At 39.7% G+C, this 26,903-nt stretch overlaps 2 protein-coding genes across 4 annotated transcripts; one reads left to right on the forward strand and one right to left on the reverse strand.

Annotated features, from left to right (window-relative positions):
• The first annotated feature begins 36 nt into the window (after positions 1–36).
• On the forward strand, positions 37–3,735 carry LOC109858112 (aminopeptidase N-like). Its single transcript, XM_020435044.1, has 11 exons — positions 37–443; positions 677–851; positions 958–1,114; positions 1,292–1,373; positions 1,536–1,632; positions 1,720–1,891; positions 1,977–2,245; positions 2,467–2,654; positions 2,736–3,008; positions 3,098–3,170; positions 3,288–3,735. The coding sequence occupies exons 1-11, from the start codon at positions 118–120 to the stop codon at positions 3,402–3,404; spliced, it is 1,929 nt and encodes a 642-aa protein (XP_020290633.1). The 5' UTR covers positions 37–117; the 3' UTR covers positions 3,405–3,735.
• A 497-nt stretch (positions 3,736–4,232) lies between these two features.
• On the reverse strand, positions 4,233–26,521 carry LOC109858118 (epidermal growth factor receptor kinase substrate 8-like). Of its 3 annotated transcripts, none has more exons than XM_020435056.1 (10): positions 26,338–26,521; positions 12,594–12,671; positions 11,923–12,158; positions 11,205–11,538; positions 9,602–10,815; positions 9,362–9,479; positions 5,675–6,184; positions 5,373–5,556; positions 5,157–5,292; positions 4,233–5,079 (listed from the first exon to the last, which is right to left on the reverse strand). In XM_020435056.1, the coding sequence occupies exons 2-10, from the start codon at positions 12,634–12,636 to the stop codon at positions 4,984–4,986; spliced, it is 2,871 nt and encodes a 956-aa protein (XP_020290645.1). In that variant the 5' UTR covers positions 12,637–12,671; positions 26,338–26,521; the 3' UTR covers positions 4,233–4,983. The 3 variants fall into 3 exon arrangements, with proteins under 3 accessions (XP_020290645.1, XP_020290647.1, XP_020290646.1); XM_020435058.1 differs by lacking the exon at positions 26,338–26,521 and adding an exon at positions 25,987–26,081; XM_020435057.1 differs by lacking the exon at positions 26,338–26,521 and adding an exon at positions 25,668–25,931.
• Positions 26,522–26,903: the final 382 nt, after the last annotated feature.

Here is a 26,903-nt window from a genome sequence, read left to right on the forward strand (position 1 = left end):
ACGGAATTTAAGCCGATATCAGCACGACGCGCGTTTCCGTGCTGGGACGAGCCGGCGTTAAAGGCCACCTTCAATATTTCTATCAAACACAATCGGAATGACATAGCTCTGTCAAATATGCCGATACGAGAACAGACGGACGATGATACCGACAACCACACNATATGGACGCACTTCGAAACGACCCCGATCATGTCCACGTATCTGGTTGCGTTCGTTGTGTTGTCAGATTTCATTTGTATTTCTAACGAGGACGGAACCATTAATACGTGGTGGAAAACTAGCGAAATATGGCAAGAAAATACAGAGCAAGAAGTCGCTATAAAGTTCGTACGACTGTTGACGGAATATACCAACAACACCGTNAAGGTCCCGAAAATCGATCAGGTCGTGATGCGAACAAAGTTTATAAACATGGAAAACTGGGGTCTTATTTTTTACAAGTAATGATCTTTTAATTTTTTCTACAACTTAGTTGTCGCGCTATCACTTGAATATATAAAAATTTGTATACACTATATATCAGTATGTGCCCCTATAGTTTTACATTATATAAAAGTAGTTTAATGACTTGAGAAATAAAATTTAGATTTTTTGTTTTTATTGATTGATATTGTATTAACAAATGTAAAATCAAATGTTAAATTTCAATGTATTTTTTATTAAAACACTCTAGCGGTATTCCATCAGAAAATACAGCTTCGATATATAACACGTATGTGGGAACNGAGGCAGCAGCAAAGAACATAGCACATCAATGGTTCGGTAATATAGTCAGTCCGGCGTGGTGGTCTCACGTGTGGTTGACCGAGGGATTAGCAGCATATTTCGCAGATTATGTTATCGATAAGGTAAGAAACAAGTTTTGCGCTAGAAAATTATTATTGCTTTAACACGTACCTTTAATTATTATTTAATTGATCTTACTGATCATCTCATTGTATTATTTGGTTTTAGACGTTCGAAAATTGGCGAAAAACAGAGCTTTCTGTAATTGATTTAAGGTACAACATTATGGAAACTGACATTCCAAAGGACGATAATCCTCTTACAAAAGATGTTAATACTCCTAAGGAAATTATCGATCATCTCAACGATCTTGATCGCGGCAAGGGTGAGATTAAAAAAGATATTTTTGTGCCATGTGTTTCATGTTTCTGAACGATAAACAAAAAAAAATATGTGCCAGTTGAAAACAATATATTTGCGGGTCTTCCTATTACATTTCTTTAAAAAAGTATTTTTTTTTAAACTCACAAAAAGGTTCAGTAATTTTTTCTCATTGTTACAGCACGTTCTGTGCTGCGTATGTTACAACACATTCTTACCGATGACGTATTCCGAAAGGGTATTATTAAATTTTTAAATGCACAGTAAGTATACTATTGTTTTATTGGTGATAAAAGTAAAACATAAAAATTTACAACACACATCATCACATGACATTAAGTTATTTATATAGTCGGTTTGGCGTTTTTTGAGTAAATGTTGAAAAATATACTGGTTATATAATATGTTTTATTATGTTTTTTTAGTCAATTTGGCTCAGCTACAACCGACGACTTCTGGAGCGCTATGCAAGAAGCTTTAGATGAGTCGAATGTTCCACACGACGATTACAATGTGAAAGAGGTGATGGATAAGTACATAAAACAAGATATCCGTTATCCTANGGTATATGTGAAACAAAATAATGAAAACGGCGATGTCACTTTGAAGCATTTCGAGTCCTGCAGCAAAGAATCGTGGATACCTATCACCTTTGCTACGCGATCGAATCCCGATTTTTCCAACACTTTGCCAACATATTGGTTAAAACCACAAGATAAAAATCTAGTCATAAAGGGAATTGATGTAGATGACTGGATTATAGTCAACGTGCAAAGGACAGGTAAGAAATATACACATTGAAATTACAGCTATACAATTGTTTTGTTAATGCGTGAAACTGTCTTATAGTATTAATAATTTTTTAGGACATTATCGTGTTAAATATGACTTTCCCAGTTGGTACAAGATTGCAGAGTATTTTAACTCGGATGATTATGGAAAGATACACGTGCTTAATCGGGCTCAGATTCTTAATGATCTCTATCGTTTCTATTTTGATGAATACTATTATATGAGATTTGAGATAGTTGCAAGTTACTTACAAAGAGAAACAGATTTTTTACCATGGATGCTGATATTTCAATTTGTGAGAAATAAAATTTCTAAGGGTTACGAAAACATTTCTTCGGTAAAGGTAAGTGATATGAAATATATTTGTTTTTCTGAAAACAAAATACATATGTTTGAATAAAAATAAATCTGGATAAAAAAATGTATAACAATCGTATACAGCCTGTGTGTAAACAAACATATAAAACAAAGAAATGTCTCATAGTAGTTTTGAAACTTGTTTAAATCTCAGTTCTTTTTCATATATATAATATACCTTGATTTTACATTATTGTTGCCTTATAGATAAACCTTATGGATATATTTGTTAAACGCGTAGGATCCGACGACAATCCAGGAGACAGTGTCTTTGAGAGATTTGTAAGACTTTTAACTTTTCTTTGGGCATCTAAAATCGGCAATTATGAATGCGAAAAAATACTTAATCAGATCCTTACGAGAATCGAAGAAAATCCTGACTTATCATTAGAGAAGTAATTTTTTCTTATAATCATATTTACTTTTAAAGCAAATAATCATTGATTTTATATAATTAGAGTCTATGTTTCTTGTAGGCTTCCGCGAAACACGTTTTTCTGGGTATCTCCTGCTTTGTTGATTTCAAGAGTGACAAAGATTTGCAGGCTAAACGAACCAAAAACAAAAAGCACAGTTTTACAACACAATTGGCCCAACGATCCTAATATTTTTATTCATATTTTACAGTGTTCTGAAGAACAACGACATATGTATGATTACAGAATAATTTATCATACTATTGTTCGGAAACATGCGGACAATGATGTATTATTGGAGTATTTATTGGAAAATATAAACAAAGTAAGGAGGTAATAACAGTAGTTTTTAGAATATATAGTGCTTATCTATATAAATACTATATATATTATATTTTTATGTTATATGTTTTCTTTTATAGTACGCATTTTACAGCAGAGCATATTATTGAAATAATTATCAATAGTGTACATTCTCTTGAACGACTGGAAAGGGTAAAAGTTATTATAATAGAGCTCATTCAGTTTTCAGATCGTATATATTATCGCGAATCTAGTAGATTATTTCTGCTATTTTGTTATTAAAGTCTGGAACTGCTAATAATGTTTTAGGTAAGGAACTTTGTGAACTTTAACATAAACCCGAGAAAAATCAAAGGAGTTACACCTGCGATATATAAGCGTAAAGTTGAATTGAAGAAGAAAATGATGAAAGAAAAGAAATCATAAAACTGAAAAAATTACGAAAAGGCAACAAGTCATGTGACATGCATTTGTCTTTGTATCCTATTGATGTCGTTAGACGTAATTTGTACAAACACGTTCGAACTTGAAAGAGAAATATTCAGTTTTTTTTATAATTATAAATTTTAAGATATATTGATATATAAATTTATTTTTGTAAGTATTATTGTACGTATCTTTAAAATTGTAATTGAAATAAAGTTCTACATTAGACAATATATGTTGTATGTGTTTGAGAGTAACCCTTACGAAAAAGAACTACTGGCAGTAATATATTGCGGCAGTAGTACGAAAAAATTACTGGCATTCTGTGTAATTGCCAGTAATATTCTTAGTGATCCCTGTAATCCCTAATAATATTCTTATGTGATTGTCAGTAATATTTATATTATTGACTTTATTTATATGTAATCGGCAGTAGTTCTTTTTCGTAAGGGAAGGGTCCGCATATTGGGCGCAACGACTATTATATTATAATATAATAAAAAGCAATATAGTATGATCTAGCAACATAGTATAGTATATACTATATTATACGTGTTTTGTTTGTGCTAGTAATTATAAGCACGTGTTATGCCTGGAACGCGTGCGTTACGAAGTTACCGACTATATCGGCAGATCTGTATCTATAGAGATATTTCTTATTGGTTTTTTTATCTATAGATAGAATTATAAATTTTATTATCTCCAACCGAGTAAATTCAATTCAAACGTCCATATAATTTTATTAATAGATCAATTATTCAATTATGGTTATATAACAATTTATTATTTTTTGATATATCTACACGCAATTATCATTTATTTATAGTTTAACAAATATACAATTTAAATGTACAAATTTATATTATCTCGAGTATAATTGATTTATAACATAATATATAAGACAGTGACTTTTCGCACACATTACGCTTTTTATAAATATTCAACACACGTGTGTCAAATTACTCTTCTAATATCAATATCTTTATATAATTTTCTCTTCGTTATAACAAATGTAATACAAATATGTCTTTTATTACGCTGTGCTTTAGTATGTTTTATATTATGGTTTGTCGATTTAAGTTTATTTTTATTCTATATATATATTTATATATGTATACAATATTGTATATATACACGATAACTTTCTATCAAGTAGAATGCTTTCAGTGTCCAAACTCTCGTACAATCGCGCAGTACGAATAACTTATCTGTATGAGTAAATTTGTTAAAATACAACATAGGAATGAATAGCGCAATCGCATTTTTCACAAAAAAAATACAACACGGGTAACTTTTTTGTGCATGCTCGCTTTCTAAAATTCTTTGGCATGTACAGTATTGCTTTGACTCGTCGCGGACAGTTATCACAATAATTCACACGGTAAAATAAAATAAACTATGTATTTTTTTCGCGGTAATAGTTTTTTTTGAAAAAAAACATATTATTCTATTTTACCTTAACTTTCTGTTCTTCTCTGGAATTGAGTCTTTGCGTGATGAAGTGCACGTAGTTACATCAATATTTGCCTTACTCTCTATTGCACAGTAGTAGGTAAGGAATGTAGAAAAACAGTATGATTCAGTGTCTGACCTCATCTTTCTCGTTCAACTCCTCCGCACGTCGGCGCGCTTTTTCCAAGATCTGCTTGAGTTCCGACGATCGTGCGGTTTTGTACTGAAAAATGAAACATTTCGGGATTTAGTATCGGCATTTGTATTGGTATTGACGTTCTTCTCTCAAGACGCTCTTACCTCGCACACGTTTTTTGCTAAAGTCAACTGTCCGTTGAGTCTGCTTCCTTCGGACAGTCCGCACAATTGTTCCAATCGTCGCCGCGACGTGTTAAACAATTCTGTGCCGTTCGTATTTTCAAATTGTTTGCAAACTCTGCAAGTATAAAATACACGTGTACGATAAAAAATCACACGCGTTCTGTACTCGTGTCATAATAAGAATTTAAAATGTACTTTTCTGAAAATCCTTTTGCCGCCAACCAAGCTTGAACGTCACGGGGAGACGAGTGTTGATTCAACCAGACTTCCTCGTGCATGTCGTTTACGAGAGAAGAAGGAAGAGCGTTCGCTTTTTTCTCGCGGAACATCGTCAAGACAAACTTGAGCTCTTTTTGAACTTCTTCCTCTTTAGAGTTACCTTTTCAGAAATAGCATAAATTAAACAACAAACTCGCGTTTTTAGATATACAAAGAGCATCAACAAAACTCATAAAAGTGACTACGGACGTTAATAAAATCTTCGGTTTCCGACTAACCATTAAACAGCTTAATAGGTTTGGCAGTTTCTGTTTTGTTGACGAATGTCGTAAGTGTTTTAGCTGAGGGCGAAGGCGCGGCTGATGTTACCGGTGTCGGTGGCGGTGGCGGTGGCGGAGGCGGCGGTGGAGACATAAACGAAGTTAACGCCAGTACGGGCGATGACGGTTCTGACTTTGTTGCAAGAGGTGATGACTTTAGTACGGGTAGCGCCGGTGTCGATTTCGACGTAGGCAATATCGGTGATTCTGATTTGGACGCGGGCAGTGCTGGTGGCGTCTTCGGTGACGGCGGTGATGCCGACGCGGGTAGTGTAACTGATGGCGGAGGCGGCGGCGGCAAAGCCGGCTTGTCCGGTATCGGGTCCAATATTATATTGCGAGGTGGCGAATGTACTTCCACAATGCTCTCTTGCGTATGGAGTTTGCCGTTTGACTGAGAAAGACTTTCAATTGAGGAAGCGCTGGATCTGTTGCTGCTACTTATACCGTTGTGCGCGCTAGTATCATCTGTAAAGCATTTTGTATAATATTAGGAGAAATTGCTTATTATATGTAGCATTTAGATTTTTGTTCATAAATGAAACAATGTATGTACGAAACAATACATTGAGAAGCTATAAAATTAAAGAACGAACTGTAACTTACCCCAAAAAAGCGTTCGTACAGTACACACACAGTCCCAGACATATTGGACGAACACACATTAAGCATATGGTTCACATACACAAGCACGTAGTAATATATTTTGATATTTTATAGCCTAAAACTTTTATACAAAAGATACACCAATAAAGAATAGAAAAACGCGAATACGCGTGATCCTCATTACACACGTCGTATATTGTGATCGCTGCACGAAGTGAAGTAAACAATATAATAAATATATATAAAAATTATTACAATTCGCAGGAAACGGGAAGAGTGACGGGACGACGACGATTCCTCGTCCAAGTACAATCTGCAACTGTATATTTATTAATAGTGATGTACATGTAAATTTTACAGAATGAAAAATATTGAACGGATCGCATTCCCGGCCTGTAAATACACAAATATCGAGTTAGGACTTAAGCAAAGAGAATAAGAGAAAGATTGATAGATAACACGTTTTTGTATTTACACGTCGTAAATTGTATGGAAGAAAACATACGTCGCTACTCTGAGTTACTGTATTTCGGAGAATAAGAGAGAAAGAAAAAAATAGAGGGAGAATGCATTTAATCAATAAAATATATATTACACGATATAGTTCAATAATAAATAAAGGAGTGTAAAAAAAAGAATATTTTTTTGTCTTTCGTAAAGGAATTAATAAAAGCTTGCACTATTCGTCGATTGTTGACATTGCTTGACTTGTTGGCATAGGACTAGGTTATTACTATGTATGTATCATTTATCGTAGATATAATAAATAATTGAGAAATCGCAAGAAATAACGACAGTGTCAGTTTTGTGTTTCATGCTTGTACATTTCTCACACGTTTTTTTCGACAGCAACAAGTAGGGCGATTTCGAGAGATTTCGTACTTTTTTATTCAAAGTTCATTCTGAGTTTAGTTTTTTATCTTTTTGTTTTTTTTTTTTTTTTGGCACTCTTCAATTATATTCGATTGTACAAGCTTATTTACATCGATACGTACAAAATGCATGCGACACGTACAAGCGGGATCAAGGAAAAGATTTTTGCTAAAGTCAATAAAAGCTATTGATAAAAAAAAAAAAAAAAAAAGACAAAAGCGTATGTGTAATAAAAAAGTGAAAGCACATGTTTCAGAAGAAGATATCAAAAAAGCCGCTTTTCTTTTTCTGCGCACAAATGTGTTTTGTCACAAAAATTTTATCAAAAGCTTTTATCGAAATATTCTACAGAACTTTATCTCCACAGTAAAACTCCCAATTAAGAAAACAAAGGACAAACACAGTAACTTCGCTAATGTTCCAGAGAAAATATAAATATAGAAATATTGACTAATCCAACCGTTTGAGTTTCAGGCGCAATACATATGTATATCATTTCACACACTCGATAATATAACTTGCATTGCTTTTATTTATATATATATATATATTATATATATAAAATAAGTACTTTCTGACGAAAGAAAATATACCACTCAGTGTGTAGATTAACGCTCTGTAATCGTAACATTTCTGTGTAAAATAATAGGTATGTAACATATATATATATAATATCGCTTCTTTTTTTTCCTGACACGTATTATTAACTACATAACTAAATTTGGTTAGTCGATATAAATACAGAGAAAAATAGGTATATGTGACGGTACAATTATATTCGATTATTATTAAAAATACATAATTGTGTAGAAAACTTAAGTTTCGGTAACTCTCAACCACGTGAAGTGCCAAAAAAAAACATTGACTGATGTCTTTCATTATCGATTTCCTCGTTGAAATGAAAGCGGGAGATTCGTAATTTAATCGAGTATACAGATATCCGTGGTTGATAGTCACTGTTGATACTTGATACTTAACTGCGGCTTATTAAACAGATCTCATCGTCGGAACGCCTTATTACATTATTGATCAATTTTATGGTTTGAAACGCGCGATCCCGTGTAATAACGTTTTTTTTTTTTTTTTAACTTTTTCTAATATATATATATATTAACTAACAATATGTTACGATAAAATAGTTTTGCCTCGATATCTTTTGTGTCCTTCTATTTCCGATTGTTACCAATCACAATTTCTCTATCTGCGATAACGATACGTCTGTGATAACGATAAAGGAGAGAGATTCAACAAAGTGATCAATATTTGTGTCTTCGAGAATAAAAATTATTGCGAATTTTTATTGCTATACATTTTTTTGTTTTTGTTTAATTTAGCTAAAACTTTTCTCAGTACACTTTTTTTTTTTTAATTCATCGCGCAGTTTCACGCAGTTCTCACTCGCGATCTCGCAAATATCGCAGATACGAACGCAAAAATGCGACGATTGTATTCTCGCGTACGGAGAAAGCAAATTCTTTGTTTTTTTCTTTTTTTTTTTTTTTTTTTTACCGGCGTTATTCTGAACATCGGAGAATAGAATTGTTTGATGAAGAACTTAAAGAATAAACCACGCCCCCACGTCGCAATCGTATATAAATGGCTCAGTCTAACATTATTACATCCGCTCACACATCCTCTGCATATGTACAGGTTGAAAAGGAAACGTAAGATATTACAACACTCTTCCTCTCGACGAATGCGCTAATTGAAACGTGACGTGACGCGGTGATCTAACGATTATACTACAGGGTTTCGTTTACAGACTAATAATGTTTGTGTGTGTATATGTGTGTATATATGTGTGTGAGAGATGCGCATTCTCTTATCTGTTATGTATATTAGCTTTATCAAGTTCGATAATAATAATCGACTCTCTTCTCGGTGTCATAAACATCAGTTGAGAAGAGCATCTCTTTCGAGTTTGGAAGACATATGTGTGTGTGTATATATATATATATATGTACGTTGGTTGCTCTAAAATCGAGGCTCTTTTACATTCGTGACGGAGAAAATAAAAAGTTGCATTTTTTTTTTGTTTCAGCTAAACAACTTCTCCGAATTATTATTCTCTCGAAAATTGCTCAAAATTCGAAGAAATTCGACAAACAACAGGACGCTTGCTGAATCGCGGAACCGAACAATGGCTTTAGAAGTATCGAAATTCACCTTTTTTCCCGAGTCTTTCCTTTCTCACCCAATCGGCAGGCGCCGGCGGCGGAATCGCGTGCGTCCGATGAGTGGCTTCCGGACCCGGACTAGTGCTGGTTCTCTCGATTTCCGAGTCCTGCGAGAGAGTCAATTTCCATTATGAAACACAATTAGAATCTAGTAGTACGTTTTACGACTCGCGATTGTCGACAAGGTATCGAAAGAAAGGTGTGTCTGTGTTTCTCGATTAACTCTCACCTCGTAATTGTAGCCGTGCCCCTGCCTCGGATACCTGCTGGTGTACAGAGGATTGTTGAAGACGTCGTTGTCGGCGGAATGAGCGGGATTGTGCGGCGTGACAATGGTATGCGGCACGTGAGCCACTTGTCCTCGGGAGTTTCTCGCCTTCCACCACTTTCTGCTGTCGTCCAGGATCTCCAGATACTCGCCTCTGACCACCGTGAGCTCTTTGTCGTTGTTCGCCGTTCGCGGATAAGTAACCTGCACGATCTTGGCGTGACGCGCGACCAGTTCATCCAGCCAAGCTTCCTGCGCTCTGTCGATGCCGGCGGCTGCCCTGGGAGCTCTTTCGATCGAATCGACGGAGATGTCACTGTGCGCCCTGGTTTGATCTACTCTTTCCTCTCTGGCGTACAACTCCGAGCTAGGCCCGTAATTTCTGTCAAAGTACTCGTTACCGCCACGCTCCTCCCGGCTCTCGTATTCAAGATAATCGCTGCTGTAATGCGAGTCGTCCACATCGCGATGGTTGTAATAAGAATCGTTCTGCTGTTCCGGTAACTCGTCCCTCTTCTGTTTGTCCGCGTTCAGCAAGGACGCCAGATGATCGTGATCTCTGTCCTCGGGGATGGGATAATCCGGCGACCAGCCGTCCATGAAGATCGGATGGTAAGGTGGCACGTGGCCTTTCCACTGATCGCGCGGTATCAGCCACGTGTCGCCTAGCGAGTGCCACAATTCGGTCTCCTTGCTTGTGACGCAGTTTATCAGCAGGTTGACCGCTTCTCGCGTCAACAACGGCGACACCACTTTGCTCGGTAGATTCGGATCGTAATTAGTGTCGTGAGACGCGTCCACGATTAGCGCGAGCGGCGTGAAGAGAAAGTGCACGAGTTCCGGCGCGTTCGGGTCGTGAATGTGCGCCTTGAGTTTGGCCAGCAGGTTGAACGACAGTTTGAATTTCTGGAAAATATCGATAAACTCCATCTCGGGTGGCGGCTTCGCTCTCATCGTCAGCATGCCGTCGCCTAAGTTTCTTTTCTTCGACTTTCGGTTTCGTCGCCGGCGCTCCAGCTCGCGAGACGCGGCCGCCGCGTGTTGCAAACGGGCGATGAACTTCTCGATGTCGTCGAAGCAGTGGTTGAGAATCGTCACGTCTCGCTCGTATTTTTCCGAAGACGTCGAGGATACCTCGTCGTTGTTCTCCTCTCGAGACATGTCATTCTGATTATCTGTCATGTTTAAATTTGCCCCCAAAAGAAAAGGTTAACACTGTAAATCGTTGTGATTGCGTGCAAGAGAGACCGCTGCAGAATTTTAAATGCTACGTTTATTTGACAAGAATCAATCCTGTGGTTGGCAAAAAGAACAATGAAAAAAAGTACCGTACTCGCAAAAATGACGATGCAAGAATACAGAGAGACAAAACAATAATGAAACAAAAAACCAGAATGTTGACAATAATAAGCAGGCTGTGAGCACAACATAGATGACAAGAATATTCCGAAGTGAGGTACGGGGCACACAGAGAAAAAAGTCAATATTTCTTTGTATAAACGCGGGAAATTGCATTTATTCGACACTTTTTTTCGGCGACAACTCGTTAATTTCGTGCGCTCACCGTTCGCTGCGTTGAAGGCGGACACCTGTTCTCTGACGCCGTTCAGAGGTGGTTCCGGTGGCGGCAGAGCAGGCGGGGGCGGAATGTGACCCCTAGGACCTCTGGGCGAGCCGCTCGTGACGAGCTTTCCCATCTGCAACATCTTCAGATCCTCGACGAGATCCTGCGCCGACACGCTCTGGCACTGGAATATGTGCATTTCCGCGCGCTGGCCGGAACCGCTGTCGTCGGCGACCGTGAACACCAGAATGTTGTTGTACATCTCCATCGGATCTCTAGACGTGAACGCCGTGGGCTCCTGTATCAGCGCAGCCGGGAATCTCTCCATGACAGCCTGGAATTTTCAATCGTTACACGTGTCGTTGAGTGAAACTGTCGTCAGTTTCGCGCACGATCCACTTTCTCGCGTGAGAGACACACGAGGCAAATCGAAATCGTTGATTATATGTATAAATTACAGCTTTCAACCGTGTCGCGCGATTAATTTCGATGTATATACGATATCACTTTATCGTTGTCTCGAACATTGGCTCGCGGCAGTTCTTGCAACTATATATATATATACCTACATACATATAGTTGCATTGCCCGATCGAGGACGTGATAAAAGTATTTGCGGATTTAATTAAAAACCGTCATTAAATCGCGCAAACATGTTTTCCGGTCGATGCGTGTATTTACATGCGACATCAAAGCGCAAAAGGAAAAGAACCATTACCCCCGTCTCGTTGTCCATGATAAGAACCCAGTTTCGCTCGAGACGGAGCTGCATTTTTTGACTCCAAATGCCATTGCTTTTCTCCAGTTGTAGGAGTCGGCGCATGCCGTCCGCTGGATAAACAATACCGGTTTCCTTCGTGACGGTGAAGGTGGCCAAGTGCTCCATCATGTACGTCGGCTCGGTGCTGCTGCCACGGCCGCCCGAAGTACTCGACGGCCCGCTGGAGCCACCATCTGAAACGCACGAGAGAGGCTCGACTTCAATTAACTCGCTCGTAAAATGCTTTTCATTCGTTTATTATAGCGCGTTTAAAATCACGCGAAATGTCACTTAAGAATTTTTCGAATTCTTTAATTAACTCGCGCGCGGCTCGAGAAGCTTCTCTCTTCTCAGGTCTCGCTTCTTCTCATAAAACATCTCCCGAATCATATCAATTGTATTTATATATTTTATATATCGTTTTATTATTCTTATCGATTTAATCGAATTTCCGTGAAGCAATGTGTTTTTTTTCTTTTTTTCACTTTTAATCGTCCTTCGCGATTCGCGACAAAGACGGACGGATTATCGGACGACAACTGATAAGTCGTCGTTTCGAAACGTATGTAATTTAGCTCGACGAGTTCCAACCCGCGCGTAATCCAAATGACGCGCGATCCGTGTCTCACCTTTGTTGTAAGCAGGACTGTGACCGCTGTTGTAGTACGGCATGGCGAGCAGGATGGTACCTTCGCGGTGATTAACAGCTGAAACAGAAATGGAGTTTCTTTTTATTATTCGTGAAACTGTACTCGTTGAAAAGGGATCCTGAATTATGTGTCAGGCAATAATTTGTCTCACTGGGTGGGGTAAGGCCGAGCACGAAAAATCTTATAATTGGTCTTGCGGGGTCGTTCGCGAGGTATAGTAGGTAGGTAAGTACAATCCCGTTTAAATTTATGCGCGCTCGGCGGTTGTTTTTTTTTTCCTTTTTTTTTTTTTGTTTTGCGATCTTTTCATTCCGACCGACATCTCGTTCATGTCTCGCTCGTAAAAGATACACGTTGTTGTGTTGTTGCCAGGCGCGGTAGTGCCTCGGAGAGCGGAGGCGCTGGTTTTAAAACAGCTTAACGACAGCAAACGATACTTGCATACTTGTCGCGTCGTATATCCGGCTACCGGGTCAGCAGTGCCATACTTGGCGCTCAAGAAAGCCAGAGGCGATGATCGACTTCCCCCTTCTCGTGCGGCAAAACACAATCCTCCTCCCCGCCGGGGTTCCGCAAATGAAATTCCCGACGAGCCTAATTCGCGCTCGTAGACCGCACAGACACGCGGTTCGGAATGCTCTTCCGCGTGTGTTTCGAACTTCGGTTTCGAACACGAACGAAACTCTTACGAGCTCAATTACGGAAGCTAATCACTCGTTAGCGAGAGAGTCAACGCTCGCGTTCGCCGCCGCCGCCGACGCCGTCGTCGACTCGCACGGCCTCGTTCACTTTTCGCTTCCCTTCGGTATATCTTATGTTTCACACACAGCGGAATCGAATCGGTGTTTGAGCGCGATTAACGCGTGTCTGGAAATGTTTCCAGAGTGAAGAAGATGCGCTGTATTTTTTTTTTTTTACGCGGAGCACTTGCGCAATATGAAACTCTTATCTGTTTCATTTGCGACTCGATTGTAATCGATTCCGATTATCGCTTAGAATAAGGTGAGCGCGTACGTTTCGCTCGCAGCCAATGGCTATTTTAGCTTCGTTAATTATTTTCTGGAGTATGAAAAAAAAAACGTCCACATGCGAAGACCTTGAAAGACAGACAGAATTCACGGTCAGCTTTCGCGAACGGCGAAATAATTTGCGTCGAAATGTTGTGAGAAAAAAAAAAAAAAAAAAAAAAACGTTCGTCGCGCGGATGTTCCTTTGCTAATGTAAACGGATTTATATCGCGCGTGTAAATTGACGTGTCGCAACAAAATTTACTCCGCCGACGATCGTTCGCGGAGTATAGAAACGCGTAGACGACGACGAATTCCTTTGCATAGTTATGCGCGTGGAATGTGAAATTCTGAATTTGCTCCGAGAGAAATTCGTACGGTCGTCATTCGCGTGTGAAAAAAAAAAAGAAAAAAAAACAGAAGAGGCGGAGCGAGTCTTCATTAGTTACGACGTTTGTATTTCTCTCTCTGACTGAGGAAACGCGAAATTTTTCGCGTGAGGTTTCGAGAGACAACGAAGTCGAGGCGGCGTCACTTAATAAAAGAGTTTCATACGAAGTCAAATAGGTGTATATTTATCTCGTGTGTGTGCAATTAGCGCAGTTTAGCGCTTGTGCAAATCTCGTGACATTACCGTGCAGCAGTGCAAATATGCTCTTTCAATGAGCGCGCGCCGCAAATATATAATATACACGTTCAAGTCGCGCAATACCGCGACTTGTCAATCGTTTGCATAATCGAGGATCGACCGCTATTTCATAACGCGCCTAGGTCATAACGCACTAATGAGTTTGCGTAAACGCCAGACGAGTCACGTTTCTCATTGGAGAAAAACAATCAGGCGTTTTCTGTGCGAAACGGTTTCGTGACGATTATGATGCAGGTTTTTTTATGTAGGAAATGTTCAATTAAAAAAAAAAAGAAACAAAAAACAGCAACGCTTAATAACATTGAGATGATGCAAATGTAAAAGCGCGACATTTTGTTTCTCCGAAGACAATTTAGAACTTGTCGCTTTGTATCACCAGAGAAAAATAAATTGTCTCTGTCGTGTTACAGAAATAATTACAATTGATAATCTTCGAGATCTTGTTAATCGTTTATCGCGAACGACTTCGAAGTCGCATGCCGATACATCGATATTCTTTTAGTTTAATTTCAGTTTTAGCCACAACGCGGTGGCACACGCATCTCGCTTTGTCACCTTTCTCTTGTATGAAGATTGTTTATCGCGAAAAAACGAATACATAAATAAATAAACATACAATCTTTGAAAATAGTAATTTATTGTTAATTTATATTTGAAAGTTTATAGTCGCTGATTTCACGTTGCATAAATATTTTGAAAGTCACGAAGAACATTCGAGTTACAGAGGGTTGATATCGCAGAACATGCGTCGACATGCGCGACACGAGAAAGTTTGTGTTTCTTTTTCGCGCGCGCGCGCGAGGTTTCTTCTTTTATATATGGCTCTATGAAAGTATACTTCTGTAATAATATCTATGCATTGGGACGGAATATCAAGTATTTCTTGGGGTCATCAAGTTGCGCGGTTTAATTATTCAGTCGGCTGCACCCGTTTACGGTTTCGAAAGTGCAAACAGCGACTTCCAATGCGCGCGGTCAAGCGTTTCGCGCGGGATTCTTGCTCGCGATTCTCTAACGATTCTTAATCGCATGCTGAAAAATGTAAATCACTCCGGCACGTAAGAATCAGCAATAAGGAGATACTCGTTACGCGCGATATAAGTGATGATTTCGGTTCGCTTTCACCGACGACGACGACGACGAAGACAACGTGCCTCGTTCGAGGGTAATTTTGCAATTTACGGCGTGGGAAACGCAAAGTAGGATAGCAGATTGTTGTGTGACAGGCACGAGGATCGGTTGTCATTTCGCGCGATGACAGCTGATGACGCTATACATGCGAATACCGCGGCTATCGGAAAGAAGAAACCGAGAAACTGACTCGCGAGTTTCATTAGAACCGCACGTCGTCGTTATCGGAAAGCATTTACGGCGAGAATAAATTTGTTATTTAATACTGAAAATTATATCGCGCGCATTTTAAATATTAATTTGCATAATCTGTGGAAAGAACTGGTTTTTTTCTCGCTCGTGTATTCAATTCACACGAGAGAAATAAATTAATGATGTAACCGCAGAGCACTCGCGAGAGAGAGAGAGAGAGAGAGAGATCGCAAATATTTTGAATTTTGAAATATACGTAATTCGCGATTGTCCTACATATCGGTCGTGCGCGATTTAATATCAGCAAGCAGAGATAAATTATCTCACGGCATGTGACACGTTTTTATAAGACACGCTCTAATAAGAGGAAGGGGAAGAGAGAGAGAGAGAGAAAGAGAGAAATGTAGAAATTGGGTAGCGCATTCAGTAGTCGAGTCGGCCAATCTCTGTCTCATTCGGCTGATATTTTACGTGCCAGACCGAATTTGGGTCGCACAATTATATCGCTCGCCAATCGAGGTAATAGTGATTGCACAACTAACGCGAGAGACACGTGACCCGATAAAAGCGTTGTAGCTACGATCGTCGTTTACGCGATGGGAATATCGCTCTTGTACGTTTCCACGTAAAAGAAAGGTTCATTGTATTTTTCTTTAAATTACCGCCGCTACCTTGGCTGTGGTTGCGGCTAACGAGAAAAAAATCGACGAGCGTGGCCGGATGGAAGGGACTATTGCACTTGGTCTCCCAAGGCGCTCTTGCTCTTCCTTTCTAGAAATTCCTTGTGTTCAATTTAGAAGTAACTTCTCCTTTGAGCGTAAAAAAAAATAAAATAAATAGCTTAATGTAAACATCTTGTATTTGTTTTTTTTTTTTTTTTTAATTCTCGATAGTTAAATAATCGAGTCTTTAGTCATCTTCAAAGTCATCTTTAAAGTATAATAAATGTAAGAAAAGTGACATATATAAATTAACATGCCGTTAAATAAACAATTCATCTGTAATGATATTTTAATCTTTAAAAAAATTACAGATATCAAAATTGGAATTTAATTGTTTTTTTTTTTTTTTTTTTTTTTTAACTTTATTAAAATTGTAATTTTAATTTCTTTCCGGTTTTGCCTGAGGATTGTAATTGTGTAACGGCGTTATAATCTCGCGAAACGCGCGAATTGCGACGCCGAGTAAACGCACAATAAAATTGCGGATTTTGCGGACGAGATATTAAATGTAACCATTTCACCCCGGCGTGTTCTCACGCACCGTAGGTAGCTCTATACGACTCACGACGTGAAAGAATTCCTGTTCGCAGCGGCGCGGCACGGCGCGGCGCGCTACGCGGTTCTCTAACGCTAGCCTAAGGATCTCGACAGCGACCTAACGCAGTCACGGCAAAAAGGGAAGGGAAAGGAAGGAAGGTGAGTGGGCTTCGGTGTGTATGCCTCTCCTTCGAGAGATCGAAGTTACCAATGCGTTTCGATCTTGCGTGCCGGGAATTCCTCATCGACGCTCTGAATTCCGGATTTTTCCACACCAATCCGAGATCTCAGATAAAAATGAATATTTTCTTTTTTTAACCCGACCAAGTGAAAATACGAATACCCAAGAGAAATATAACTCTGCACATCGTAAATAACTTGTGTTTCGCGCAACAGATAAGAAAAAATATATACGTATTGTATTTTTATGAATGAAATTTTTTTACGACCGAAGAAAAAAGCAAACGCGTTAATACGTAGTTGGAATTTTTCAAACATACTTGACTGGTTAGAAAGAGGAGATACAGACAGAAAAAGTGGGAAAGTTGTTGTTTTCTCTTCGTATATACACGTCCCGTGATATATTACAGTAGTAAAATATATCACGTGGCGCGAGTACACAGCAAATGCGTTTTGCCGGCGAGAATTAAATTTGATAATTCTCTTTCTCCTATCACACCGCGAGGAGACGACGATCATGAAATCGCGGTGTATGCAAATGTCGTAATCTCGAGGTACGAACGTAAAAGACCGATGGAAGCTCATACGAGGTATCGCTGGCTTCGTAAAGACTGGATTATGCAAATTTTCGTATCAAAACGTCGGGTTAAGAGCGCAACAAAAAAAAAAAAAAAGACGCTGTCTCCAGGTTCTCCGTCTGGGAATTCGATATTTTAACGCCGTACGAGAGACGCGCTTGCGGGCGCCACGAGTGCGTGAAAAGGCGCGGAGGAAACGAGGAGTGACCGCGCGTACGTATGTATGTACATACGTATGTATAGATGTGTGCGCAAATGCCGCGACAAGTCACAAGCGTAATTACTTATGGATGCTGACACACTCGACGCGATGAAAAAATTCTATTCCACGCCGAGTGCGTGGTGTATTCGCGACCTTCGATGCACTTGACACCCACCAATCGCTCATAGCCTTGGACCCGTTAACCCTTTCCTCGTCTAATTATGTCGCAAGGCAAGCAAAACGGTTCGAGAAGTTATTTAAACTTCGTTGTCCTTTTGTGGTATTTCTGTCTTTGAAATTTCTCATTAGTTTTTTAACTATATGTACATTAGTTTTTTAATTACATATATTTATATAAGGAAAGAAATAATGTCAACAAGAGCCGAGCGCTGGATACATGCGCAAAATAGTTTTTACCGTAGAAATTATGAAACAAATTAAATTTAGAGTTCGACAATCTTAAGAGAAGATATTGTTTTTATATTGAATAATTATACACACATCGCTTGGTTTGTTTGACATTTCGCGTATAATAGAAGCAATCCTCCTTCCTTCTCTGTGAGATTTAAAAAATTACTGCAAAAAGGCATTTATTATTTTTTAGTCGTTATAGTTTTTTACAAGTTTTTTAAATACAAATTGCACGGTTTGTCACATATATGTAGAAACCATCTTCTTTATTCCTCTGTACAATTTAAAAAATTATTACGGAAAAAACACTTATTTTATTTAGTTAGTTTTTAACTCATTAGTTTTGAAATGTTGCACTTGAGTTGTTTCAAGAAATTTTCCGATTAAATCTAATACTTTTTTTTCTATTTAAAAGAAACTTCAAACGATTTAATTCGCAAACAGGACAGGTTCTTCAACTTCGCGCGAGAGAACATTATTTCTTACATTTATGTAGACTTTTTTTGCTGAAACTTGTACTTTCGCAGCGCGTGTAAATTTTTCTTCTTCTCGCGTGCCGGGAAAGAAGACTGGAAAACTCGAAACCATAATTTTTCCTCGTGTGCCAAAAGGTTAACAACCTTCGACATGCTCGAGATGTTCCACGCATCGGCGACGGAAGGGAATGCGAGCAAGTATTTTGTTGCTCGCGCGCGCGCGCGAACGCTATGATAAATCGAGAAGATGCACATTTTACGATGCACTATATATCCCGCCGCGTACACGAACGTTTCCGTTAACGAAGGCATAAATTTCGCATTTTCCGCGACACCGAGCGCTCCCGGATACGAAAAGATCGATCGAGAGAAGGAACGGGACACGTCAAAGGTCGTCGCCTGTGAATCAGATCACGACGACGAGATTAATTCGGAGAAATGCGTTTCTGCACAGCGTGCTCTCTCTATCTATCTATCTATCTATCTTATCGTCTCATTCTTCAACGTCTTTAACGGAATATCGCGATAACGCGAGTAACTGTACCTGAGAAGAGAGACTAAAAGAAACTAATTTAAATTTATCGATCTCGAATTATTATTTATATCGTAAATAAAGGACATATATTACAATTTTCAAATTAAAATAAATTTAGTTATATAAAGCTTCTATAAATATAAATATATATATATTTTTTTTTTTGATTTTATTGTTTCTATTAATATAATTTACTTATTTAATAATTTCCACTCGATTAAACCTCGCGTCGGTCGCGTGTATCGTACACATGCGCGTGTGTCATTTATGCGGAATTGAGGTTTATCGGAGAGTCATGGCGCACCTTAAAGAATCGACTACGAGAATGCAACACGAGCCGCCGCAATTATGTCTGGATGCACGTGCATGCGCGCGTGTTGCATCGCGCGTCCGAGAAAACGTAATCCGGGAGAATGTCTCGTCTCTTCTGTTACTCGAAAGGAAATCCAATTTGTCTCCCGAGAGAAGATTCGAATCTAAGTAATTTTTATTAGAGATTCAGGTTTTCACATGTCACGCGTATAAAGTACAATTTTATACAAGCGATACCTCTCGGTATTATACCGAGAAAGAAGTTTTCCATTATATTTTACACTCGCTCGATCACTCAAGAGAGAGAGAGAGAGAGAATGTAATAAAATTTAAACATTGCTAATAAAATCTAAGCTAATAAATATTTACACAGAAATAATTCGCGCGTGTCTATCTGGAAACAGATCATTAAGTTCGGGAAGTCCACTTTTCCCGCATGAACAACCCGGAAAATCATTGAATTGCTCAAAGTTACCAAAGCGATATATCCACTTTCGAACCTTTCTCCCGCATTTATTTAGCTGAAAATTATTCGCGTGCTCCGACCGAGAGAGTAATACGATTGCCTCGGTAATTTTCTAGTACACATTACGTGGGACAGAATCGACGCCGGCGGTGTTAGGCCGGTCGCGGTAGGCGTGTATGCAAATCGCAGGAACTGTGGAAAGAGCATATCGCGAGTAATACATAAGTAGACACGGACGGTTCTTGCCTATGTGCAGCTGTAACTGTTCACGCGACGAATATTATCTCGCGGCGTGTTGCCGCAACATTCCGCAGGACGGTGTACTGATGTACCGGCGATGAATATTTATCGCGATCGTTTTTTTTTTTTTTTTTTGGCAAATTGTTACCAAACTTTTGCATTTACAAAAAATGCTCGTAAATTTTTCCGGTTTTCGCCCACAACAGATCCATTAATTATTGTACAGTTATTGTACGCAGTTGCTATAAATATTATTTCTTTTTATGTGCAAATATACAAAAGTGATTGCACGCGACGCGTTACATCATGAAAGATGTTGTAATTGTTACTTAATGACGCTTTCAGATAGACGATTATAACTTTATGCGGGATGCGTGTGGGATGCGCGCGCGATTTCGCGGAAAGCGTTGAAAATTCTCAATATGTAATTCGCACGTACGTATCGAGCAATTGCGAGAATTGATCGATTTGACGCCGCACCGATATTCCGCAATCGATTTTAAACGAGTCACCGATCGTATTTACATTCTCGTCCAGATACGCGTTTGATAATCGTCCTCATCCGAAACACGCGCTTCGATATATAATCGATATATGTACAATAATAAGCTATAAATTGTAACGAAGTCCACGGAGCTATATAACCTTGTGTGAAGGATCTTTTCACACGGAACTAAATGAAACTTAAGCCCGTTCCACTCTCATACGTCCGTGTAAGATCGGCCGCGCCGGCCGCTCGAAGAGCCGGCGAGACACGTTGAAAGTAAATACATCGCCCGGACACGAGGCCCTGGTATATACACGAGCGCTTGAAAAAGTGGAAAGAAAGTTGCCAATGCACCTCGCATACCTTCTACTACATTGCGGCGATTCTGACGTTCGTTTGCTTCGTTTCGAGTCGCGGAGCGAGCAAGTTTCGCAGTGAATGGACCGAAAGCGCGACGCGGCGGCGCGAATGAACTTTTCGCTCGGCCGCTCGCTTGCCTGATTAATCATTAGGGATTAATTCCGCGCGCGCGCGCGCGCGCACGCGGGGATCGATCATCTGTTCGACGAACGAATCCAATTTGTGCGGCGCGCACGGTACGTTTAATCCCATCAAACCCATTATGTCCGGGGATCGGAGAAAACGCTGTATTTAATCGTACACCTCGCCGTGTGTGTTTCCATTCGCGCTTAATTGAATAAAATCGCGCGAGGAGTTTAATGAACCTGGCGCGATTAATCCATTTCGTACGCGGCCTTCTTGGCAATTACGCGGGTTAAATATCCAATAATGCGCGCGATAAACGCGTGACGTTAATTTGTCGATAATATGAAAATAGAAAAAGAGCGTGCTGTAGAAAAAAAAAAAAAAAAAAAATACAAAAAGTACGTAAGTAGCTTCGATTTGATTTAATGATGGCTTTTTTAATCAGAGAGAACTACGCGATTCGCGCGCGTCTCTCAGGGACTCTCTCTGTAGGAATTCGCGTGGACAATAAGAAAACCTGTCCTTCTCGCGTCGTCAGGATGCGGACGCACGCATATTTAAAGGACAGCGCGCGCGTATATATGTATATTCAACCGCCGCGCAGAAGGGTCATCGTGTGTCAACGTCAGGAGAACTCGCTTGCGCGAGCGTAAACAATCTCTCTCGCGCACAAATGCGCGCGCGCGCGGAATGCGACACCCGTATGCCGAGTGCGTATAATGACGTTTTCTAGATAGCGACGGACGAGGTACATACATATCCGCAAACGGGAAGAGAGAGATGGCGAAGAAAGAAGCGTGCGAGGGATTACAAAAACGCATTATTTAAGGTTGGTTTTCACAATGGCGAACAAGTGCGTCCAGCTCTCTCCGTTGCGGCGCGTAAACGTCAGGTAAAAAACTCTGCGTTTTTGCGAACAATCTCGCGAGAAATGCCGTTGATGATACCGCGATGAAAATGCGTATACAATTCGCGGCTCAAGTGTCGAGGAAAAATTGAAGAAGAAAAGATATAATTCAAGAGATAATAAAGAGACTTGTTGTGTGTGTCTATATATATATATAATATATACGCTCTCTATATTTCGATACGCGCACAATACGTGGAAATAAAACAATATCGATATCGATTGATTATCAATATTTTTCGATGAAAAAACATGTTTTATCGCGCTGCTTGCGCGCAGCAAGAAAAACATGTGTGTTATATATCACCAGTTAAATAAATCCGTGAAAACCCGTTGAGAAATCTGTACTTGTGGTAAATGCGAAATCGCAGAGTTTATAACATGCGTTCGGAAGCGGAAAATTGAGATGGATTATTTATTACAAAATTCTTCGCAACATGTTCGCGAAACGAACAATGTTAATTATGACAAATTACACCGACGGACATACGAAGAAGAAACCGATAAATATTCGCGATGTGTGTCACGGAATCGCACGCAGACGTTATTAGGAGGTCAACAAACTGCTGCTCTACGCGAAGGCACACACATACACAGACCGCGCGCGTTTTCCATATGTACGCGCTTATATTGTGAGAAACCAGGACGTTTATTAAAGACAAATGCGCACGAAATGAAGACCGCAACCAGACCATTCTGCGTTACATTCTGAAACACGTTTAATTAAAAATAAGGCCACTCGAACGACGTAAATATCCGAGTTACATTCTAGTTTTCTATCGGATCATTAAGTATGAAACGTATATATATGTGTCAAATTTCATACTTAATGATTCGATACTATAATACAAAGATATTACATTTCATACGAAAATATTTTTTTGCAATACGCGAACAGATATTCCAAACCGTTCAAATCACAACTTTCTTTTTTGAACAAAATGCGCAACGACACGAATTACACATTTCATCAAAAAGTCGAAGTAAAGTTGTTAAACAAATAACAATTTTTTTCAGTGGAATAAAAATTGAATATCGTTCAAAACTTACATCTACATCGTCTCTTTCCCACATTCGCGATTGTGTGAAAAACAAACTTGATACTTCAGTTCGAATTATTACATACAATTTACACGTTTAAATAAGTACACTCGCGCACGTACATCCGGTACACAATTCACATTGATAAAAAAAAAAAACACTCTTTGTCGATTTGATACTCTGTATACGAGCTTAAATGTGTAAATTTGTTAATAATGTTTATCAAGATCATCAGTTGATTCTTTTAAAAATCTTCCTAAAAAACTTTTGTTCTTAAAAAACCGTAAGATTACACGTGCGTTGTTTTTTTTTTTTTTTTTTAGAGAAAAAAGATTTGAGATAATCCGGAAGAAAACTCTCGTAACGTCGCGGTAACTCTTGCCTCGACCGCAACCGAAGTCGTGAAATTCGATACGCCAGTAATAACAACCGTTCCGCGCGATTTATGTGTTACAAAACTGTGTCAGCCTCACGTGGGAGATCACGTAGGCATTTTCGTAGGCGCGATTTGCAGGTGTCGTTCGGTGGGACGACGCGAAAGACGAGAGACACGATCGGCCATCGCTCAGTTCGAACAGATTGTTGCGTGTCTACCAGGTGCTGTCGATTTTTTTTTTTTTTTTTTACCGACATGACGCAAAGAAGAGATATAGGTACGTAGTCTCGTCGGATGTTCGCGAAACGAGGTTTTTGCCTGACAATTACGGCAGCGACTATGCGCGTGTCCAGACGAATGTAAACACGTGCGCGCATCACGCGCCGAAACTCGCGCGATATGACGTACGTTATATAAATTTCTCGGCGATAAGAGTTTCGCGAGAAAAATTTGACGCCGGCGACGCGAAATTCGTCGCCGATTATGCATCGATTAATGACGCGGCAAGTCGTCGTTCTGCGCCCGGCGCGATGCAGGAATGCAACTCGCAAATGTCACGAGCGGGGGAACGAAGAGAAAGAGAGACGGGAAGATGTCTCCGGAGAGATGTTTTTACTGCTTTTCTTCTTCTACCTGTTGAATGGAACGACGCCCGTTATCGCAAATCCTCTGGACACAAAAGTGTCGAGACTTCCATAGATTTGCGACTTTTTTGTACGTGACTCGGATGATACTTTGTGTTCGAAAAAAAAAACAGAAAAATCTAGAAATTTTTGGAAGAAGACGACAAAAAAAGTGCCGAACACACGTGCTCCAATAGAAATGTCGAATGTTCAAAATTAAGATTATTGCAATTAATTTAAAAAAAAAAAAAAAAAAAAAAAACAAATGCAAAAACATGGAAGTTTTTTTTCTTTACAATTTCGTTGAGAAAATTCATTTTGACCAATTTGGCTTCGATCAGTTTAACAATAAAACTGTACGTAGTTGGCGCGATTGTATTTCTTCACACTGTTATTTACAGATAACAATAAGTATATGTAAAGTTGTATAAAACTGTGATATGAAAATCCGATTGTAAGCTTATAATTCGCGGATAAGGGAATGGAAATGGCGCATGTTACAATCGTAAGATAGACTGAGAGGAGGATGATTAAAGGTCGGCAATCGGTGAATCATCAGATTACGATACTGATAGCTTGATAGCAAGAATTAGCACATCGGCACAATGGCTAAGTGTAATCGTTGATGTCGCGAGCGCGCGCGCGCGCGCGCATGCAAGGAGACATCATTGTACATTATTGTTGCTTTTGTGTTATTCGTGTCACGTACGAAGGAACGATCTCTATAGCTGACCCTCGACACGTCATCGTTGGAAAGTATTTTCTTATCTAAGTAACGGTGTGAAAAATATTTGACAAAGCCAAACGAATTTCAATCGTTTGTTGTTTTATTCGTTTGAAATTTTCTTAACGCGCCCAAGAACAATCAAGATTTGAAGATTTTTTTAAATTGTCGATTTCAACATCAAGCTGTTTTTGTCCTGAATAAAAACTAGAACCGCGGCAACAAGTTGGTGCGAAAAAAACGCACGTTTATTTGTTTCGATATTTCGGGAGATAACGCGATGGAGACTCGTGGAGAAATCGGACTTCGTGATCCAGATACAACGAATTAACCGGCAATTAAGATGCTACATCGTTCAATTAAGAGATTTCCCTCGATCTTATAAATAGCGCTTTGATAGTTGATTAATTAGTTAATTACGCGTCGTGCTCGACAACCTTGAGGCCCGTTTCTGATGTCACCGGAAACGCATCGGCGCGATTGTTCGTGCGGCTTTTGCGCCGGATTGAATATTTTATATAGACAGCAGTCACAGGATAAATGAAAAAAAAAAAACAAAAAAACAAAATCGCAAGTAGAAATGCGCCATGTAGAAACGCGATAAAGATATAATATGTGAAAATAAAGCTTATTCGCGAGCGTTTCGTATTTTGAGGCGGAATCTACTGCAAACTTTCAAGCTCTACTGATTAAAAATCACAGATCGAGAAGTTTCAATTCCGCGTATCCGAAGTTCTATCTGTTTTTTGTACATACACACGTACAACTCACGTTGCGTTATTTTCGTAACAAGTTACACGTCGATGGCGCGATGTCTCGCTGGAGTTAAAACGCAACGCCAGCGTATATCGAGTGTTAGTTTCGTCTCGTGTCCTCCTCGGTTTTGTTTACACATCACCTGCGTCTCGTCGTGACTGCTTGTTTACCAGGAATTTCACGTCGATGACGTGATTCCGGAGAGCTTCGGGAGAGAAATGCGAGATTCAGCGCGAGCGCGAACGACGCTTCCTCGAAGTCGATCTCGACGGCAACAATCCTCGCGATCGGCACGTATATGTACGCTCGCGCGCGCGCGCGCGCTCGTGCCTACCTTTCGTCAGAGAGTGATTTTTATCTGCGTCCTCTCGTCGTCGCAGACCCAGGCACGCAACGCGGCCATGCACGGCAACAGGTGCGCGCAACGGTGTGCAGCATTTTACGACGATGGCAATTTTTTACGCTCGTAATCCTTCCCCCTCCCGAATTCCCCGTGAGAGATGAGATATTTTTACATTTATATCTTGACGTATATCCGGAGACGTCGACGCGGAGAAATCGCAGTTCGATTTCTGTCGTATCGATCGCCGATCGCGAGAGGAATCGACGACGACTATTTTTTTTACCGTAGTACGCAAGAAGTGCGTAAAGAAAGAAAGATAGATAGACAAACAGTGTTGCTTACCTATTTTATATACAAATTTTTCACTACGCGTCGCACACGCACACAACACAGATAGACAGAGACAGGAAAGGCAGGGAGGGAATGGCTCTCGCTCGGTCTCGAGGTAACTGAGAGACACAGCGACACAGAGCTCTCACGTTCCGAACATGCTCGGCCGCAAATACTTCGGCGACTAATCCGCCGATCGCCGTCGCACCGTTACTACCTGCCCCAGGTGCGCTACAGGTAACGCGACGAGCGATTGGCTGACTGTCGCGGGACCAACATGGCGGCCGGTCTAGCTGGAATCGGCGATCTTCGATGCGATGCTTCAGGATTGAATGTAAATCCGTAAAATCCTTCATGCGGTGAATTTTTTTTTCCAATTCATGATTTTTTTCACAAGTTTCTTTCTATTTTCAGGAAGGACAGAATGAAGGTGTTGCGGAATTATCGTCAAATAATAAATACATAAGTTTTATACATATGTAACATATATGTATATATGTATGCATGAGCAATGGGATGATGATGCACGACGTTATCTGAGAAAAATAAAAAAACCGATATAAATCTCGATCTAATAA

Source organism: Pseudomyrmex gracilis, unplaced genomic scaffold (genome assembly GCF_002006095.1).
Source record: "Pseudomyrmex gracilis isolate BER0280 unplaced genomic scaffold, ASM200609v1 scaffold_189, whole genome shotgun sequence".
NCBI classification, from domain to species: domain Eukaryota; kingdom Metazoa; phylum Arthropoda; class Insecta; order Hymenoptera; family Formicidae; genus Pseudomyrmex; species Pseudomyrmex gracilis.

Excerpts from the sequence above, each read along its gene's own strand:
- LOC109858118 (XM_020435056.1), bottom strand. The coding sequence starts at position 12,636 with ATGCCGTACTACAACAGCGGTCACAGTCCTGCTTACAACAAAG. Across the intron at positions 11,539-11,922 it reads TCATGGACAACGAGACGGGG|GCTGTCATGGAGAGATTCCC; the intron begins GTAATGGTTCTT and ends TGAAAATTCCAG. Across the intron at positions 6,185-9,361 it reads GGAAAGACTCGGGAAAAAAG|ATGATACTAGCGCGCACAAC; the intron begins GTGAATTTCGAT and ends AATGCTTTACAG.